At 49.2% G+C, this 18,328-nt stretch overlaps 8 protein-coding genes across 8 annotated transcripts; 3 read left to right on the forward strand and 5 right to left on the reverse strand.

Moving 5' to 3' along the window:
• Nucleotides 1–1,029: 1,029 nt before the first annotated feature.
• GGI43DRAFT_99341 (uncharacterized protein) lies at nt 1,030–1,643 on the reverse strand. The gene has a single exon (XM_083210648.1). The coding sequence runs from the start codon at nt 1,526–1,528 to the stop codon at nt 1,094–1,096; it is 435 nt and encodes a 144-aa protein (XP_083058994.1). The 5' UTR covers nt 1,529–1,643; the 3' UTR covers nt 1,030–1,093.
• A 1,489-nt stretch (nt 1,644–3,132) lies between these two features.
• GGI43DRAFT_424025 (uncharacterized protein) lies at nt 3,133–4,345 on the reverse strand (the record flags this gene model as incomplete). The annotated part of the gene is made up of 2 exons (XM_083208314.1): nt 3,133–4,077; nt 4,181–4,345. 2 exons carry the CDS (start codon nt 4,343–4,345, stop codon nt 3,133–3,135), a joined length of 1,110 nt encoding a protein of 369 aa, XP_083058995.1.
• A 166-nt stretch (nt 4,346–4,511) lies between these two features.
• GGI43DRAFT_409611 (uncharacterized protein) lies at nt 4,512–5,130 on the reverse strand. The gene is made up of 2 exons (XM_083206539.1): nt 4,790–5,130; nt 4,512–4,708 (listed from the first exon to the last, which is right to left on the reverse strand). Exons 1-2 carry the CDS (start codon nt 4,914–4,916, stop codon nt 4,623–4,625), a joined length of 213 nt encoding a protein of 70 aa, XP_083058996.1. The 5' UTR covers nt 4,917–5,130; the 3' UTR covers nt 4,512–4,622.
• Nucleotides 5,131–5,558: 428 nt separating this feature from the next.
• Nucleotides 5,559–7,412, reverse strand: GGI43DRAFT_424026 (uncharacterized protein; the record flags this gene model as incomplete). Its single annotated transcript, XM_083208315.1, has 1 exon — nt 5,559–7,412. The coding sequence occupies one exon, from the start codon at nt 7,410–7,412 to the stop codon at nt 5,559–5,561; it is 1,854 nt and encodes a 617-aa protein (XP_083058997.1).
• Nucleotides 7,413–8,724: 1,312 nt separating this feature from the next.
• Nucleotides 8,725–9,755, forward strand: GGI43DRAFT_409613 (oligomeric golgi complex component, COG2-domain-containing protein). The gene has a single exon (XM_083206540.1). The coding sequence runs from the start codon at nt 8,814–8,816 to the stop codon at nt 9,708–9,710; it is 897 nt and encodes a 298-aa protein (XP_083058998.1). The 5' UTR covers nt 8,725–8,813; the 3' UTR covers nt 9,711–9,755.
• Nucleotides 9,756–10,987, reverse strand: GGI43DRAFT_409615 (mitochondrial 54S ribosomal protein uL1m). The gene is made up of 2 exons (XM_083206541.1): nt 10,557–10,987; nt 9,756–10,497 (listed from the first exon to the last, which is right to left on the reverse strand). Exons 1-2 carry the CDS (start codon nt 10,793–10,795, stop codon nt 9,834–9,836), a joined length of 903 nt encoding a protein of 300 aa, XP_083058999.1. The 5' UTR covers nt 10,796–10,987; the 3' UTR covers nt 9,756–9,833.
• On the forward strand, nt 10,988–13,090 carry GGI43DRAFT_409617 (glutamate--tRNA ligase GUS1). Its single transcript, XM_083206542.1, has 2 exons — nt 10,988–11,452; nt 11,524–13,090. Exons 1-2 carry the CDS (start codon nt 11,082–11,084, stop codon nt 13,052–13,054), a joined length of 1,902 nt encoding a protein of 633 aa, XP_083059000.1. The 5' UTR covers nt 10,988–11,081; the 3' UTR covers nt 13,055–13,090.
• A 784-nt stretch (nt 13,091–13,874) lies between these two features.
• On the forward strand, nt 13,875–18,198 carry GGI43DRAFT_424030 (uncharacterized protein; the record flags this gene model as incomplete). Its single annotated transcript, XM_083208316.1, has 10 exons — nt 13,875–14,013; nt 14,065–14,687; nt 14,755–15,117; nt 15,160–15,210; nt 15,303–15,537; nt 15,604–16,288; nt 16,382–16,728; nt 16,781–17,006; nt 17,046–17,223; nt 17,437–18,198. The coding sequence occupies 10 exons, from the start codon at nt 13,875–13,877 to the stop codon at nt 18,196–18,198; spliced, it is 3,609 nt and encodes a 1,202-aa protein (XP_083059001.1).
• Nucleotides 18,199–18,328: the final 130 nt, after the last annotated feature.

Raw genomic sequence — 18,328 nt, forward strand, 5'->3', positions numbered from 1 at the left:
GCTTAAAGGCACGGCGAGCAGTGAGAGCTCGGCGGCAGTTTTTTTGGAGGGGCTCAGAGTGCGGAGGTTTGGTAAAACGGCTGAGGATTCCGACGCAGAGCCAGCTCCTATCAGATGCAAGAATAATAAAATAGGAGAAAGGAGGACGGCGAGACGCAGCTAATAATAACAGCAGCCGTTATTATTAAGACCAGAGCCGAGCTGCAAGATGCAGAGGAGAGAAGGCTGGACAAGGTCGGGACGAGAGGGAGAGGTTGGCCAGCGCAGAGCAGCTGAGCTAAGAGGCAGCAGAAGAGGGCAGTTGAGCTGTAAGGCACGATTCGGTACAGCGCTGGTCCCGGCGTGGGGTAGCAAAACAGGCCTTCTTAGCGCTGCTCCACCGATAGCAGCGGCACTGGGGGCTGCTGGGTCGAGTTTATAGGGCCTGTCGCCAGAGCTCGGCGGCTCGCGGTGGGGACGTGTGTTTTTTTGGATTTTTTCTCTGTGCGTGGCCGTTGACAGGCAAGATGTTCTAGCCCCCCTGGCGGTACCTGGTGGCTGGTGGCGGCGCTCGTGTATCCAGAAGTCGCGGTGGCTATTTTAGACGTCGGGCTGGGCCGGACTGGGCGTGGCCATCTTTTTGCTGTCCTGTCGTGGTAATAAGAAACGGTGTACGAGGCACGATTGGAGCGCACGGTGCTGACGAGAGGCTGGTCAACGTGTCGCTGGCGCTGATGTGATGCGATGCTGGCCTGTTCTGTTGGCGTAGGCAGAAGCCCGTACAGTGCAGTATTCGGTGTACAAGCCGTGTATGATATGATGCCAGGCAGGCGGTTGTCCCAAATCGTACGAAACAGCGCTACCGCGATCCCGGTGGCAATGGATGGCGCCCTCGCTTTGGGGCTGGTGACGATTCGGCGGATGGCTGGCTGGCTGGCGCTACACAAGGGCACACAGCATGTACAGCATGTAGTGTCAGCAGCGTGAGATGCTACTTTCTGTTCTGGCGGAAGAGCAGAAGGGAGAGAAAGGGTGGCGGCGGCTTTCGAGATACGAATTACACAGACAGCCGCGGAGGCATGATATACTACTCTCGCACACTTGCCGCAGTAGCTTACATAGATGCGACGCCATTCATGGCTCGTCCAGTTAGTCTACAACTTAGGTAGTACAGCATAGGTGCCCGTCCTGCGAAGGCAGCGGAAGAGTGCAGAATGCAGGATGCAGAATACCGAAAGCATACTCGTCGTCTACACAATAGAAGCAAACGGAAGATGTAGGACGAGTCCACTAGATGCCTCCCACATGCTGCCCACACGCTTCCCGCCGCCGCCGCTGCTGCATACGAATACATACATACATCGCATGCAGCTGTACTGACGGGAAGCCCAAGTGACTCAAGTCTCAACCCGTCAAGACCCAGAAAAGGACCCAGAAAAGCGACTGAGAGGGTGGTGCCCGCTTGGTGCGTCTGCCAGTGGCCCGCGGCCAGATGAGTTGGCAGTGCATTGTGCATTGCATTGGCATGGCATCTGGGACGCAATCGCATCCACCGGCCAATCCCTGTCCACCACGAAACGGCCCCAGGCTCTGCCCAATCTGCGTCGTCCACGCCATGCGGCAGCAGAGAAGGGGTGCCAGCTCACGCACAAGGGCCCAATCAGGCGCTGCGCCCGACACCTCCATGCATCTTCGCCTCTCAGCATCGCAGCAGTAGTACGAAGTAGTACTCCGTAGTAGCACCAAGGATGTCCAACCACTTGGTTTGGTCCATGGTCCATGGCCCATGGCATCGCGTCTGTCTCCCTGTCCTCTTTTTTTCTCTCTCATGCTGCTGGCCTTGTTCCCTCCGAGCGCCCCGATCAATCACGTCAAAACGCCTCTCAGCCAATGGCTTTGGCGATGGGTCGGCCGCGTTCCATCAGAGAAGCAGTTCGTTTGAGTTTCGCCGCTCCGTCATACGCCGCGTCGTCTGACATGCAACAATAACAACCGTGAGTGTGTCGCGAATATATGTATTTGGGGCTCCTGTAAGTCGTATGAGCCTGCATGCTGCGTACAGGTAGCGAGAATAAGTGTATCCGGGCCTACTCCCCGTAGATGCTAGTATGCAGTTGCCAGTCAGCAAGGCGAAGCAGCAATCGAAGCATCGAGTGGTGGTGGACTCTTCTCTGCAGCGGGCCTTCGCCTAGTGTCTCTGTTACGAGTACGAAGTGCAGATGAGAGGTAATGCAGTTTGTCATCAGCCGCTAGCAATTCCTCCTTACCTCTCTCCCTTTTTGCTCTCTTCCTCTTTTCCTCTGTTTACTTTTCTCTCTTCCGTATTATGTATCATACCGTAATATTTTGGTGCACGTCGTAATACTATCATGTACTGCCAAACTGTAGTCGTAGTTTACATGTATTGTAGCAATAATGGTATCCATCTGTATACACATACATGTATCTGCCACTATCAGCTGCTCTGTCATACTATTTTCCAGCAATTACTTTCTATATACAGCCTGCTGGCTGCTCTGCTTTGTAACCTCAGCAGCTCCTGCAGTCACATGATTGATCACCTGCACCTGAAAGCTTTCTGCTCGTCCCGCATCCTTTTTTGGGCTCCAGACATGATACATACATGCACTTGCAGCAATCTAATGTACAAGTACGGTGCCAAAGAACAATCCACCACTTCTTGACCTCCTTTCCGCCGCCTCTCCTGCGGCTCTCCTCCAATGACAGCCAGACAATCGCTCATCCGGCCAGCTACCCAAGCGGTGTGTCTAGCGGGCTGGCGTAAGGCTTCCAAGGCTCTGGCCGATGCGCTGACGATGTCACGACGGGGGGCCTATTTGACAACTCACCGCAGGCGACCTAACCAGCCTCGGCTGTTGCCATCCCCGTTCCAGGAAGCTTCACGGCCCTAACGAACTGAATCGGGACGTGGCTTGGCCTAATCAAAAAGTTTACTAATGTATGGAATACAGCACAAGGGGTGGTGAGGCGAGGCCAAGCGAAGCCAGAAGCAATTTGGCTACTGCGTACCTAGTAGAGCATCACAGCTCGCTACCAGTGTCAATCAATACCGGTTTGCCATCTATCTGCAGCCTACTATACATACACTGCCTGTATTGACCAGGGAGGATCTCCAGCCCGTTCTTTCGATCCTCAATTCTGTCCGGCCTGCATGAACGGCGCCTTCTCGAGAGCTTCGGCCTGAATCTCCCAAATACTCTTCCCGAGCCTTACAAGGGCTGGCCCAAACTGCTCCACAAGCAATTGTTCATCCATGTGACCATCCGCTGCCTTCCAGCGATCTTCATCGGGAGCAAAAGTCAAAATCTTCCACATGAGCTTCCACGCTTCTATGGCTTCCCTTGCCTGTGGCAAATCGTTATGGATATCCCTGGCCACCATGTAGAACGAGGATCTCTTTGCATGAGCCTTCTTCGGCTTAAAGAGCTGGATAGTAGAGAACTTGCTAAACGTGTACAGCAAGCTCGCAGTGTCGGGGGCATCTAGCTTGTGCAAAAGCACCACCATGGTCCCGCCAGGCGAGACGTGTTCGAGCCCAATGGCGAGCTGTGTAGCTGTCAGACGCCGCGCCTCCCACCGCTCCCGATAGGCAGCGCGGACATGGGTTCTCAAAACCTGCCCGTCGCAGAAGACGAGATGGAAGCGCTGCTCGGGCCTAACGCTACGCTCCAGCACAAAGTTCTCAGCATCAGGGTTCTCTGCTGGCACGTCCGTGTAACCCATGTCTCCAGCAAACATGGTGACGTCCGCGTACTTGAACGCCACGCTGGAATCTAGCGGCATGATGATCTCATGCCCTCCTTGGGTGGGCGGCAAGCTGAAAGCCGTAGCTCTGGCCCCAAAATTAATCTTGATGGCCGATTCAAGGAACCCACCCGGAGCCGTGCAGAAGTCTAGAATCTGTGGTTTATCTGGTCTTCTCGCGTGGACGCGGAGCGCGCCGCCAGTCGTTGAGTTCATCTCCTTTGCAATTCCCTTCATCATCTTATAGAAAAATGTAATGGTTTTTCCATCTGGATGATCCGCTCGCTGTCTCTGTTGTTGGAAGAATACATCTCCAGCCTTATTCTCCCATCCCTAGTAGTATAAACCACGTGTAAGACTTGGAAGATTAAAGATTACACACACTCGTTCAGGCTTGGAACAAGAGTTTACAAGTATAGAGTTGGGAACAGCATACCTTTTGCCGCAGCGCGTCTAGTCGCCGATATTCTGGGGCATTCTGGAGCAGATACTCTTTCAATACACTGGGGCCGGGCTGTCTGCTCGCATCAGGGCACAATCTCGTGTCTGACCCCGGCGAGTTGGGCACGCTCGGTGTATGTCTGGTGGGTGGTGATGACATGTCGTCGTTTTCGTCAAAGCTCGGGCTTCACCAACGTGTGCCCAGTCTGTCTCGTAGGCGTAAAACAAAAAGAAATCCGTCAGTATGCTCAGACTCCAGTTTGTGGGCCGAGGGGGTGTAAGGTTTTAAAACGCGAGATGATACATGATGGTATTGGGCGGCCTACAGCTATCATTTACATTGCTGTTCAATAAGGGTTATTCACTCTCTGGTCGGCTGCCTCATTCACTTTGTTGTCGAGTCAGCCTAATCGACTTATGTCACTTTTTTGTCACGGCTACCCAAGTATCAAACGACCAACAGCAGTAGGACAGTTGAGTAACAACGCATCTGCTGCCAGAAGCATCTGCCTCTCTCCATTCGCTATTTCATGTGTGAGCCTCCCACGTCAGCACAACAGAAGTAAAGGTACTTTCATAGTATTAGTGAATTAGACGGCCTCACGCATACAAGCGGCTGCTGTGCCACGATAAGGGCTCCTCGTAAGAGGTGAGGCTAGGCAGTGCTGTGAAAGTAGAAGAATAAAAGATACAATAAATGCGACAGGCCCCAATTTTAGCCTGCCATGCATCTTGCTCCACGTCGCCGCCGCTCCCTTACCAGGCTGGCTGCGTTGGTTGCGTGAATTTTGAGTAGGACGCGCAAAGCTGTGGAAGTGGGAAAATAGGTATATGCAAGTGGCCGCCGTATTTGGAATCGGTGAGAGGATGGAGAGTGAGTGGATGGAGGGAATATAACTCGAGTCTAGTGGGTATGGAGAATGGGGGTGGGATGAGGATGATGGTAACAGTAAAAAGAGGAGTTATGTTTCATGTGGCAAGGGTGTTTGAAAGTGGGAACATGTAGTATTTATGAAGTTAATGGGCGAATGAATGCTCTCTGGTTTTGACAAAGCTGATTGTTGTTTGTTTACTGTTTATGTGTTTGTTGTGAAAGACACGACATGGGATATTATAAGCATAACTTTTGTTGGGTTTATCCCGTAACTACCCTGGACGCGTTTATATCACTTTAGCGGAATAGATTTATAAGAAAAGATGTGACAGAATCCAGGCTTTACTTTTATTTAGTTACTATTACGCAAGCATTATTGCATGCGATGGAGAACAAGACAAAAGAGACGATGCTACCAAAAATAAAAACATATATGTGATATAATACATGGCGCTGTGCAACTCCATCCGTAATAGGCGACGTCTGTTACTGCGCCCATCTAACACTCTCTTCCGAATCGAATGTCAAACTCCTTTAGCACGCTCATGATGCTTGCTGCTTCTACTTCTATAGGTACCCTGCCTGCCGGTATTGGTCGGGCAGTATCGTTTGGTGACGGATGAGCCTTTAGTTTCGGCAGCCAAGTGCCAATCTCATCAGCAGCCTGCTCAAAGTTGCGATGACTGGACAGCGTCTGGTATGCCTCTGCACAGCTGAGCCCAAGGCTAGGCAGGCTAGGCAATGTAATCTTCTCTTGACTGGGCTTGGACTTGCAACAACCTCCGCCAGCTCCCTTTCCGCCGCAGCAGCCTTCGGCACCTTTCTCGCGGTTGAAGCTGGCAGCCATCAATCTGCAGAAGAGACCCGATTTGGGGTCAGCCTGACACTGGGCGCATGTGCCCGGGCCATTAGGTCCGCAGCTACCACGGGAAGCGGTGGTTTCCGGCTGTGGCTTGGAGCGAGCTTGCTTTCGGCGCGGTAGCTTGACTGCTCCATCGGCGGTCATTTCCATTGCCATGGGCGGTGCAAGCGGGGTGACAACGTCCGTCTCCATGGGAGGTGGTGTTCGGGTTTGTCTTGTAACTGGAGGAGATGCATCTACTGGTGCCACGGCTGGAGCACTCATGGCGGTGTCCGCACACACACAGTATGTTCCGTCTTTACAGAATCCACAGCTGTCTCTAAACGAAAGAGAGTCTGTGGAAGGAAGCTGTTGTATGATGGAGCTCGGCTGAGGCGGCTGCTGCGACGTTGGCTTTGAGAAGAAGGAACTGAAGTCTGTTTCCCTGCTGGTAGCAGCCGTTGACCGCAGCCGCTTCTCATCGGACATTCTTCCTGAGGGAGATAAAGGCCGCTTCAAGTCAGATCCAAGGCCTGAAATCTTGGTGGCATCGTCTAAGCAATGGCATGGTGTCCCGAATCCGCATTTGCCGCAGCCATTGACTGCTGATGCGAGAACCTCCTCAGCACATGCACAGTGTCCATTTGGTGAGCAGCTGCCGCAAGTAAGATGAGGTTCAGATAGATCTTGAGGAGAGTGAGCGTCCAGTGTTTCTGGCGGTGAGACTATTTGAGAGATGGAGAAATGTCGAGTTGCGGCATGCTGCTGGACCAATCGGTCGTCCGAGAGGCTATGCCTTGGCTGGGGATGTTGCTGCCGGCCATATGGTTGAGAGTACATGGAGCCTATGCTGTCTGATCGGAAAGCGGCCTGGTCATATCTGCGATTGAGTGCTTCTGCTTGCATCTCAGCTCTCATGCGCTCTTGGCGCTCTCGCTCTAGCATGCTTTCCAGTAGTAGACATCTAGACCGGAATGACTGGACATCCAGCTCTAGAGTGCGAATCTTTTCATTTAGTGCCACTTCACGTGCATCTTGGGATTTCTTGTGGTCATCCAGTAGTTCCTCAAGCTCGCCAACTCGCGCAGCCCTTCTCTCCCGGAAAGCCCTCTGGGCGGCTCGGTTCTGGGCCTTGCGCTTGGTTGGCGGAGTGTCAGTAGCGGGCTTCCTCCCAGGCTTCGGCCTCGGCGGAATAACCCATTCCTTTGAAGTCATCGACATCTTGGGCTGAGGTTGCTCCATTGGCGGATTAGGGCTGATAACCGCCGTCATCGACATTTTATCGACGGGAGGAAGTGAAATGCGCACAAATGGGGCGGGTTGCGGCGGGGCGGCGGGTTTTCGGTGAGTGGGCAGCGGCGCTCTTTTGGGAGCGACAGGAGCCGAAGATGCACCCGCAGGCGGTGAAGGCTCGTCCTTGATGGAGGCACACAATTCCTTATTGCAGTCTGATGGAGATTTACTGGATGTTGGCTGCAGATGAGGAGATGACGTTGGTGAAATGCTCGCCATAGTGGTGCGAGCTGAGCTGGGTGGGTTCGGAGAGGGATGATCCGTGATTCGCTGTCGGCGGCAGCTCGGAAGCCCGAGAAGGAAAAACTGGGGCCCTTTATGCAGGGAAATGGGCTCTATCTGGCTTTGATCTGTCGACTTGCTCGAGGTTCCTTATCGTTTGGTTGCAGTCGTCGTTGATTAAGAAAATGCTTAAAAAATTCTCCGTAGTGCTTTTAGATTTTGGATGATAGTATCGGAAGTCGGAATGGGCTGTCCAATTTGCACGTGGCCAATCTTCTGGGGATGGATCAGGCCTTACACCGAGAAGTTGCCCGTCGAATAACACCGGAATATCGGTTGATTCACGATGCCAATGCAGCGTTGCCTGGTATCAAAGATAAAGACAAGAGGTAACAATTGGAAGAGATTATGAAATGTAAAGAAGGGAAAATTGAGATGCGGGGGTCAGAGAGGGATTTGTGAGTTGTGAATTTTTGGTGTCCCGAGCGTACCCGGCTGGCCTTTTAACAGCATAATGGTCCGATTCTAGGAGACAGCAAGTGGGCTTGAGAGATTGATAAGATGTGATTGATAAAAATTTGACGCGCCATCGACCACTAGGCTGCACCCACTTCTGTCACAGGGAACCAATTACATGCCCTCAGCTCGTCGATGCCCCCGCTATGAGTCTCACTACTCCATCTACCTTGACATCCTTTGACCGAGAACTGCGCAAATCTGCGTTAATTGTCCGTTTTTACCTAAGTTGGATGGGCCCCTAACATATTGTTGCCTTGTTTGGCCATTAGAGAAGCCGACTACTGCTGCTTGCACGTGAGGCTATCAATGCTTGACCCAGCGAGCTTGGAGCAAAATATGAAGCGAATAGTCTCGGATCGGATCGTATTCGGATTACGAAGAGCAAATGGCGTGAATGTCCCAATGCCAATGCCCATAGCCTATCATGACTCAAATAGCCCACCTTGAGGACTCAATTGGCGAGAAACCGTTCATTACTAGCGTTTGCTACCAAGTCTTGGCCAGTGAGGCCGGAAATCGCCCCAGAGGTTGATGTGGCTGAAATTGCTCCCGTACAAATTGCCGGATGAACGGATTGCGATAAACTAACCCATAAAGTGTTTTATATACCAAAATTTCAAAGCAATAATTTTCCCATGTAAAGGGTGTTGTGGTCGTGAGATGCGACCTTTCATCTTGAAGGCTGGATCTGTATGCTTGTAGTGGAGTTATGCACCAATGCGATCAAGGCTTGTTGAGCCTATCCACTCCATAGTCTAATTAACATGTGTCTTGGTCTATCCAAGGCGACGTCACGAGTGTTGCTATTTTACGGTGCATCTTTGTATTTGCTTAATTAATTAGCGATTTGAATCTCAATTGTCGTCATTTATTTATTCCATGGCTGATTTTACCCTCCCTCTCACGCTGCCACAGCGCTCCGGGCGACAGAATGCGTCAATCTTCAATCTCGCTTCCTCCAGCTCATCAGATACCGAAGACGACGTGCCTTTGCCATTCCCAGCTGCACTCCCGCGCACCGACTTCTTAGCCACAGAGTTCCAACCGGCTGCATATCTATCAGCTCTTCCCCACCGCCACCAGACCCTTGAGGACCTGCGATCAGATCTACGCGAGCGGACAGCGACTATCAGCACTGAGCTCCTGGAGCTTGTCAATTCAAACTATACTGCCTTTCTATCACTCGGTTCAGAGCTGCGGGGAGGTGACGAGAAGGTCGAGGATGTCAAAGTTTCTCTTCTTGGCTTTCGTAGAGCCGTCGAGGAGGTAAAGGAAAAGGTGTCCGAGCGCAGAAGAGATGCGGAATCGCTTACCACCGAGTTGCGAGACATACGGTCAGATATTGAACAAGGACGAGCAATGCTAGAAGTATCGGAGCGGTTATCTTCCTTGGAAGAAACGCTGGCATTGGATAGCCTACCTCAGAAGAAAGAGACCACGGAATGGGATGACGATAGTGAGGATGACGAAGAATTTGAAGAAGAGGCCGTCGAAGGTCTGATAGGGAGCCCGCCTTCAAAGCTGTTAGCCTCGGCGCGCGAATGTAGTCAGATTACGGCACTGATTGGCAAACTAGATGACAGCAATGCCTTTGTTGTCAAGCTAAGGGCACGGCTGACGAAATGCCGGAACACGCTGCTATTGGACTTGAATAACGCTCTCAAGGAAGCTCGAGCAGCTGGAACGAAAGGCCAGGGCCGGGTTATGGGCTATCTTGGCGTCTATAGAGCTCTTGATGCGCAAGGAGACGCTATCAAAGTTCTTCGTGGCAGATGATCACTGCACTTATTTCATAAATAAAAAAACATAATGATACCCCATGATAAAATGTTACATCTAGCGTTCTCTCTTTTTTGCATTCAATTGGATAATGTACACATTATATATGTCGTTACTGATTTACATGACGCCTGACAATGCTTCGACTGTAAGCTTGCTCTCCGCCTCGTTCAACTTGCCATTCAAGCTCAGCGCTGGGCCGTTCGTTGTGCTCAAAATAACCTCGTGCACTTCTTTTGAAACTTCCTCTGAGATCTCAGCGCACTCTACCTTGACCTTCTTCAACAGCGCCTGGATGTTGGCCTTGAGCTGATCAGGGGTGTGGCCAAGCTGTCCGATTGCCATTCGAATGACACCCTGTCTCTCACGGTAATCCGCAGCACCAGCAGAGTCGCGAATGGACTTTACCACGTCGTTTACAATCGTCTTCATTCTCTTGCTCGGCATCAGACCCTTGGGACCCAAAATTCTTCCCAGGCCGGCCTTGTTCAGGGCCTTTTCGCTGTTTTCGTGGCAAATGAGGCGGTCGAAATCAATCTTCTCTTGGCGGATAGCTTCGAAGAGAGTCTCTTCTCCAACGGCGACAGCACCTGCGGCGGTGGCAGCAGTCGCGATGTCGCTACCCTCGGGGCAAATGACGGCAATTTGCCAATCGCTCTGGACAGGATGGGGCAGTCTGATGCTGTTTTTTATGACGGGGCCGTTCCTTGCCGTTTTAAGGTTGATGTGAATCTCGTACTTGATTGTAGCGGGAGGTTGGCCGACTTCGATGGCTCGGAGAACTCTGCTCAAGGGTTCAGCTAATCTGCCTCTATAGACTAGATCTTACTCCCCAATACCTACCGCATAGCATCGCATAGTGTGTGCTGAGGAAATTCCCTCTTCTCCAAGTTGTGTCGCTTAAAGTCCTTGGGAACAGCCTTCTTTTTGGTCGTCTTCTTTGTCCGGATAACAGAGGCTTGTCGGGACTGAATCAGCGCAGGTGCGAGGAATCGGGGTATCGTCGGCACGACCGGTCGTATTGATGGCTGTGAGAGCGTCAGCTTGGCCACAGAGGCCAAGCATCGATCAATTGGTGCCATTTCTGCCGCTGGATGAGATCGGAGCGCAGCTCGAAACTGGGATTTCTTCAACTGCGCCAGAACCTCGCCATATTCTGCGGCGTCCTGCCTCGGAAATTAGGCTAAAAAATGAAAACTCTTATCGATAAAGAAATGTGTGGCACGACTGACGGCCCCTCGTCCAGCTAAGGTCAGCCCCTCCATCTTCCCCACCAAAGGCCGAAAATCGTTATTGAGTCACGAGAAGCTTGCTCTGCTTCTTTCACTTCATCTTTCTTTGACGTCGATATTCGAATAAGCCGAAAAGATGAAGCACGACGAGCTCGAGGCCGTTTCCGGCAAGCTGTCCGGCGATTTCCGCACCATTGAGCCTTTTATGAGGGATCTGGATAAGCACCTGACTCTGCGATCCTACCTTGAGGGCTACGCTCTGGGAGAGCTCGAGACCAAGATCTGGCAGACTCTGAGGGCCAACAAGGTTGCCATTGGTGCTATTCGACGAAATGGTCTTCCCAACTTGACTCGATGGTTCACTTTCATCGAGCAGTCTCACCCTGAGATCCAGGAGGCCACCAAGGCTGAAGCTGCGGCTAAGGCTACCAAGGGCGGTGCCAACTACAACCTTGCCCTTCAGGATACTGACAAGGGCGTCGTTACTCGATTCCTTCCCGAGCCTTCGTATGATATCCACGCCTTTACTTTGAACTGTCTTTCATATTTGCACAGCTCTTCTAACTTGCTATTGCCAGTGGTTACCTTCACATTGGACACGCCAAGGCTGCCCTTCTCAGCGACTACTTTGGCCATACTGCTTACAAGGGCCAAATGCGCCTGCGACTTGACGACACGAACCCCGACAAGGAGAAGGAGGAATTCCAGGATGCCATTGTCCAGGATTTGGCTCTCATGGGCATTAAGCCTGATAGCTTGACCTACACTTCCGACTACTTCGACTATCTCTACGATATGTGCAAGAAGTTGATTTCCATGGGCAAGGCGTACGCCGACGATACTGACCAGGAGACAATGCGTAGCGAGAGAATGGATGGTATCCCATCAAAGCGCCGTGACAGAACCGTTGAGGAGACTCTGCGAATTTTCGAGGAGATGAAGAACGGTACCCCAGAGGGTGTAGCACACTGCATTCGTGCCAAGCTCTCTTACGACAACCCCAACAAGGCCATGCGCGATCCTGTCATCTACCGATGCAACGTCGACACACCTCACCACCGTACTGGCACAAAATGGAAGATGTACCCCATGTACGATTTCGCTTGCCCGGTGGTCGACAGCCACGAGGGAGTTACTCACGCTCTGAGATCCACCGAATACACGGACCGAAACCCCCAGTACCAGTGGTTCATCGATACCCTTCAGCTGCGTCAAGTCCACATGTGGGATTTCTCCAGAATCAACTTTGTCAAGACGTTCTTGTCCAAGCGTAAGCTGGCCAAGCTTGTTGATGCTGGAAAGGTTTGGGGCTGGGACGATCCCCGAATGCCCACCATTCGTGGTATCCGAAGACGTGGTATGACCATTGAAGCTCTGCGCGACTTCATCATTAAGCAGGGTCCCAGCCGAAATGTCGTCAACATGGACTGGACTACTTTCTGGGCCAACAACAAGAAGGTTATCGACCCCATTGTGCCCCGATTCACAGCTCTATTGAGCAAGGACTTGGTCAAGGTTACTGTTGCCGGATCTGAGGCGCCTTCTGCCGTTACTGTGGAGGAGCGACCCAAGCACCCCAAGAACGCAAGTGTCGGGTTGAAGAAGGTGATCTTCTCGCCTACTCTCTACATCGACCAGGCCGATGCCAAGAGCTTCAAGGCGGACGAGGAAATCACTCTAATGGGCTGGGGCAACGCCTTTGTTAGGGATCTCTCAGCTTCAGCCGAGCCGGTTACAAGCCTGAAGCTTGACCTTAACTTGAAGGGAGATTTCAAGACAACCGACAAGAAGATTACTTGGCTGTCTGCTGAAGGCTTCAAGCTGGTCCCCGCTGAGCTGTGGGAGTTTGATTATCTCCTGACCAAGGATAAGCTTGAGGAGGAGGATAACTTTGAGGACTTTTTGAACCCCAACACAGCGAGCATGGAGGATGCCGTTTGCGATGCTGGCGTTGGCGAACTGAAGGCGGATGACATTATTCAGCTTGAGCGACGAGGATTCTACAGAGTGGACAAGGGCTTGAATGACTGGGCGCCTGGTGAGGCTGGATTGAAGGGACCAAGAGTTGTCTTGTTTAGCATTCCCACCGGAAAAACTGGTCCTAAATAAGTTTGCGTAGTAAAATAAAAAATAAGGTTGGGCCTATCACTGGATGCAAAATGAACTATGATATGATGAAGAGATCCAACCAGGACTGAGGTGAAAATGCACTGCCACAGGATAACAACCAATGGTTAACGAGTTCCTATATTATGCGGCTCATTTGCAAGGCCAAATCACGACTGCAGGTCACTTGGAGAAGAAATCACACTCATTGGATGGCCCGATGCACATGGATGCCTGACTCAATATGGTGCGCATTTTGGGCGCCCGTTGTGATCAAAGATATGTGTCTTTGTTATATTACTTTTTTTTACACTACCACTAGTAGGTCTATGCATCTCCTCTGCTGTTATTCCCGATCACATCTGCACGCTTTGCCATCGCAAAAGCCCAGGGCGGTTGTTGACTCGGACAAGCATCTAGTACGTATTGGCTAACTATTATTGTATCGCTTTAACATTTTCTATCAGCATAGTAAGGGTTGAATATTTCGGTGTTGTAGTTTAATTCCACGGCTGTGCTGACCTCATTCCTTCTCAGTAGACTTGTCACTAAATTGATAATAAACGCATTGCAGAGACTATGAACGAGAGGACTCCAGAAACCCCTCACGCGAGATAACTATACTGTGGCATGGATCTGCGCTTTGGAGGTGGAACTGGCAGCATCAGCGGCAATGCTAGATTATGAGCTTCCAAGACTTCCTCAGTCGCAGGGAGATTCGAATGCTTATATTTTAGGACAGATTGACCAACACAAAGTCGTTATGACGTGCCTTCCAGCAGGAACAACTGGTACAAATGCCGCGGCCAGTGTCGCGACTAATATGCGACGCAGCTTTCCAAACATCGACTTTTGCTTGATGGTAGGCATTGGAGGTGGAGCTCCAAGTGAGCCCCGTGATGATCCAAATGAAGATATCCGGCTCGGAGATGTAGTGGTTAGCTGCCCATCGGTGAACTCTGGTAAGTGAGTATTTGTTTGTTCAAATTTTTCAACGCTTATTGGCATTTTAGGTGGTGTTTTACAATACGATTTTGGAAAAACGATGAGAGAAGGCAAATTTTTCCAAACTGGTGTATTAAACAAGACATCTGTAGTGTTAAGTAATATCGTCTCAACGTTACGAGCGCGCCATCGAATATCTGAGAGCAGTATCCCTCAGTATATTAGCCGTATGCTTGAATCAAATGAGAAGATGCAGACACGATTCTGCCATCCCGGCTTGGAACATGATCAACTTTTTCGAGTAGACTACGAGCACCCAAATGGAGAACTCAGTTGCCGATCCTGCGACAGAGAAGCTTTGGTACTTCGGAAGCCTCGCAAAGATACAGATCCTACCATCCATTATGGTCTAATTGGCTCAGCAAATCAAGTCATGAGACATGGACCAACCAGAGAAAGGCTTCGCGATGAGAAAAATATCATATGTTTTGAGATGGAGGCCGCGGGGCTTATGGACATCTTCTCTTGCCTCGTTGTTCGAGGAATATGCGATTATGCAGACTCACACAAAAATAAGAAATGGCAACCTTATGCGGCTGTAGTTGCTGCCGCTTACGCTAAAGAGGTATTATTAGCTACGCCAGCTGCCGAGGACGTTTTGAAACTTTCCTTTGGTGGAGAAGCTATATATGTATGTTTACCATCAACCAAGAAAATGAAAACAGTCATAGGATGTGCTAAAGTTAGGTTTGTAATAGCATATGCTTCAAAGCGCTTTACACGAGTTTAATTTAGGCCAGTTGTTGAATATACTACGATTATCGAATTACAGATATCAGAAATCTTCAATAAAACCTATACACGACGATGATCCCAAGTTTCATTGGGCGTTAAGAAATATCGACTTTAATCGATGGAGTCTAGAGCGGGGCCCTCAGACGCTTTACCTCACGGGGTTTTTACCTGAGAACAGCCTCTGTCAACTCTCATTACACGTTGCGAATCGGGGAAAAGCAGCCGGCTACTCTGTTCTGTCCATATTTTGTTCAGCTATGAAGCCGCTGGTGAAACGGGGGGAACTGATGGAGCCAAGGGAGCCCAGTATGGCTACATTTCTCTATGTATTTCTTCTAGAGCTAATATACTGCTCACCAGAAGAACAGAGAACTCCAATAATTCGCAGCTTCTTCAGTAGGCTCTTAAAAAAGCTTAATGTTAGCGACTACCTTGACTGGAAAGAAGAAAAGTTTAACGAAGATATCTTCTTGAAGTACATGAGGATAATATTAAACAGAGAAACAACTAGGACATTCTGACTTGGTTGAAGGATGCATTGGATTGCGAAATACAAGGGCGTCTTTTGGTAGTAATCGATGAACTCGACGTAATCAAATCGATCCAAGAACGCCTTGTACCGTTTCTAAAATATATTCAACAACAAAAACCGAATACCAAAATATTACTCACAAGCTCGGAAAGATCTGAGACCATGAACCTCTTTCAAGATTATCTGCATATTGAGTATGACAAGGAAAGGAAAGGTTAGTCAGATACTCTATGCCCTAATTTCAGAAACTAGTAATTTGTAACTGACAATATAGACAAAGAGTGTTTGAGAAGCCTTCAATTTGAAAACACAAGATATGACAAGATCTCGCAAGAGCACGAAGGCTCCTTTGAGTGGATTTGGACGCATAAAGAGTATGAGAGCTGGTCTACTTCTGATACTTCTAGACTCCTCTATATTCAAGGAAAACCTGGCAGTGGTAAAAGTACCCTAATGAAATATTTCAATCGCAATCTGCTACTCAAAGAGCCAGCCGCTCAACAAGCCATTTTGGCAAGATTCTTTTATAGTTTCAGAGACGGCGAACTTCAAAGAAGTCATTATAATATGCTTTTGTCCATTTTATATGATCTTTTGTACCAAGACGAGGGCTTTTTTTATCACCATTGCCAAACCGAATATCGGGCCCATCAGCGTTATGGGCCTCGCTTCAAATGGGGCTATGATACTCTGAAGAGAATCCTCGAATCATTACAAGACTACCGGATAAACAAACGCTTTTATTTGATTATTGACGCAGTAGATGAGTTCGAAGAAAAAGACAGGCGCGATATTCTTGGCTTGTTCCTCGAGCTGTGTTCTGAAATGAAACACGCTGTTGTGAAGGTATTTATGGCAAGTCGTCCAGTTGCACAGCTTGAAGCTCGCAGAGATCAATTTCATAATTTCATAAAAATGGATGATGAAACAAGGTCCGACATTTATAACTATGCGCAGTCGCAACTGTACGGTCTCGATTCAACGGATCTTCTCGCCCAGGCAGCTGCATACATCCTCGAAAATGCTTAGGGAGTGTTTCTATGGGTAAAATTGATCAGTGAGCAATTAATAGAGGCTCATGAAGAAGGTTATTCGGAAGAAGAAGTTTTTGAGCTTCTCAAACAACTTCTTACTGAGCTTGAGGATTTCTACGGCCTCATGTTAGAGAAAATGAAACAGAATAAATCGTCTCTTTTGCATGCGGCTAAATTGTTCCAATTTATCCTCTTTGCGAGGCGCCCGCTCACAGTTGACGAAGTTCTTCATGTCCTTGGTATTCCAGACAGTATCGACTCCGATCCTAAGTTTATCCCTTCTGATGCTTTATTTGAAAAGCGTATTCCATCATCCGAGCGCGTCATCCTTTCAAGCGGAGGCAACTTTTTAGAAATTAAGAACCATAATGGTATGTATGAAAAAGTTTCCAGATTTTGAAAATTTCAACTAATTAATCACAGGTAATCAGATAGTTCAAATAATGCATCAGACCGTTCGTGAATTTTTCCTCAATCCCGATGGGCCAGTCGCAAATTCAGCATTTTGGGTATCCGAGACGCATGCGCATAGTAATATAGCTATTACTTGTATCCGATATCTTTCTGTTTGCGCCACAAATACCTCTGTAGTAGGAAAACTACCAAACATCAAAGACTGGGATATGGCGCATTTTAAAGACTATTGTCAGTATCTTAATAGAAGACCGTTTGCGTCCTATGCTCTCAGATACATCAAGTCTCACATTGAGAGTAGTGAACAAGATGCCAATATTGAATACGCCACTTCTCAATTCATTGAGCTCTTGACCAACAGCGATCCCGGTGCTTCCTTGCTAGAGAGATGGGCTAGTTCTAGGTTACAACAGGGCTCTTTGAGCGAAAACAGCACACAAGACGCTATCGCAGTAAGATTCAGAGATGAAGTCTTGCGAATTACATCTATATACGGATTTAGCATCGCAGCTGAATTCGTATTACTAGCGGAAACGGACATGGATAACAGGGATGAGGATGGTCGAACACCACTTTCTCTAGCCGCCAGTGGCGGGCATGAGGCTATTGTGAAGTTGCTCCTTGATAGAGGCGCCGGCATTGATATAATGGATAATAATGGCCAGACACCTCTTTTATGGGCTGCTAAAAACGGGCACCGAGAAATCGTCAAGTTACTAGGTGAAAAAGGTGCCGTATATCGTTCAGCAGATGGACATAATCGAACGCCGCTTTCATGGGCAGCTGAGTACGGCCACTTGGATATTGTTGAACTATTAATTGAGAAAGGTGTCGGAACTGATACCCCGGACCTCGGTGACAAAACGCCGCTTTCTTGGGCTGCTGAGCATGGCCACTTGGCAGTTGTCAAAGTTTTGATTGAGGAAGACGCCGATATGGAATACAGAGATACTTTTCGCAAAACTCCGTTACTTTGGGCTGTTAAGCACGGCCACCTCGCAATTGTTAAATTATTAAGTGAGAAAGGTGCCAATGTCGATAGCGGGGACATCTTTCAGAGGAAATCGCTTTCATGGGCTGCTCAATACGACCATTTGGCTGTTGTTAAATTCTTGGTTGATAAAGGTGTTGATATGGAAGACAGGGATTGTGATGGTAAAAAATCGCTCTCTTGGGCTGCCGAGCACGGCCATTTGGCTGTTGTCAAATTCTTGGCTGAGAACGGCGCCGATATTGAACACAGTGATAATCTTCACAAAACTCCGCTTTCATGGGCTGTTGAGAATAACCATTTGAACACTGTTAAATTCCTCGTTGAGACAGGCGCTAATATTGAAACCGAGGACTGTTGTGGCAGAACACCAGTTTCAAGAGCTGTTGCGAATAAACGATTGGATATTGTTAAATTTCTGATTGAGAGGTGTTAATCTAGATAATTTTGTCCGAACGCAGCATTCATGGTCTGCCTAGAACAGACGCCCGACTGATGTCAAATTGGTTGTTGAATTAGCGCTGCCATTAATATACCTAATGGCAATAGCCTCGCCGCCTCTGAAA

The sequence above is a fragment of the Trichoderma evansii genome (assembly GCF_050947405.1).
Source record: "Trichoderma evansii strain SZMC 28006 chromosome Unknown GGI43scaffold_15, whole genome shotgun sequence".
Taxonomy (NCBI): domain Eukaryota; kingdom Fungi; phylum Ascomycota; class Sordariomycetes; order Hypocreales; family Hypocreaceae; genus Trichoderma; species Trichoderma evansii.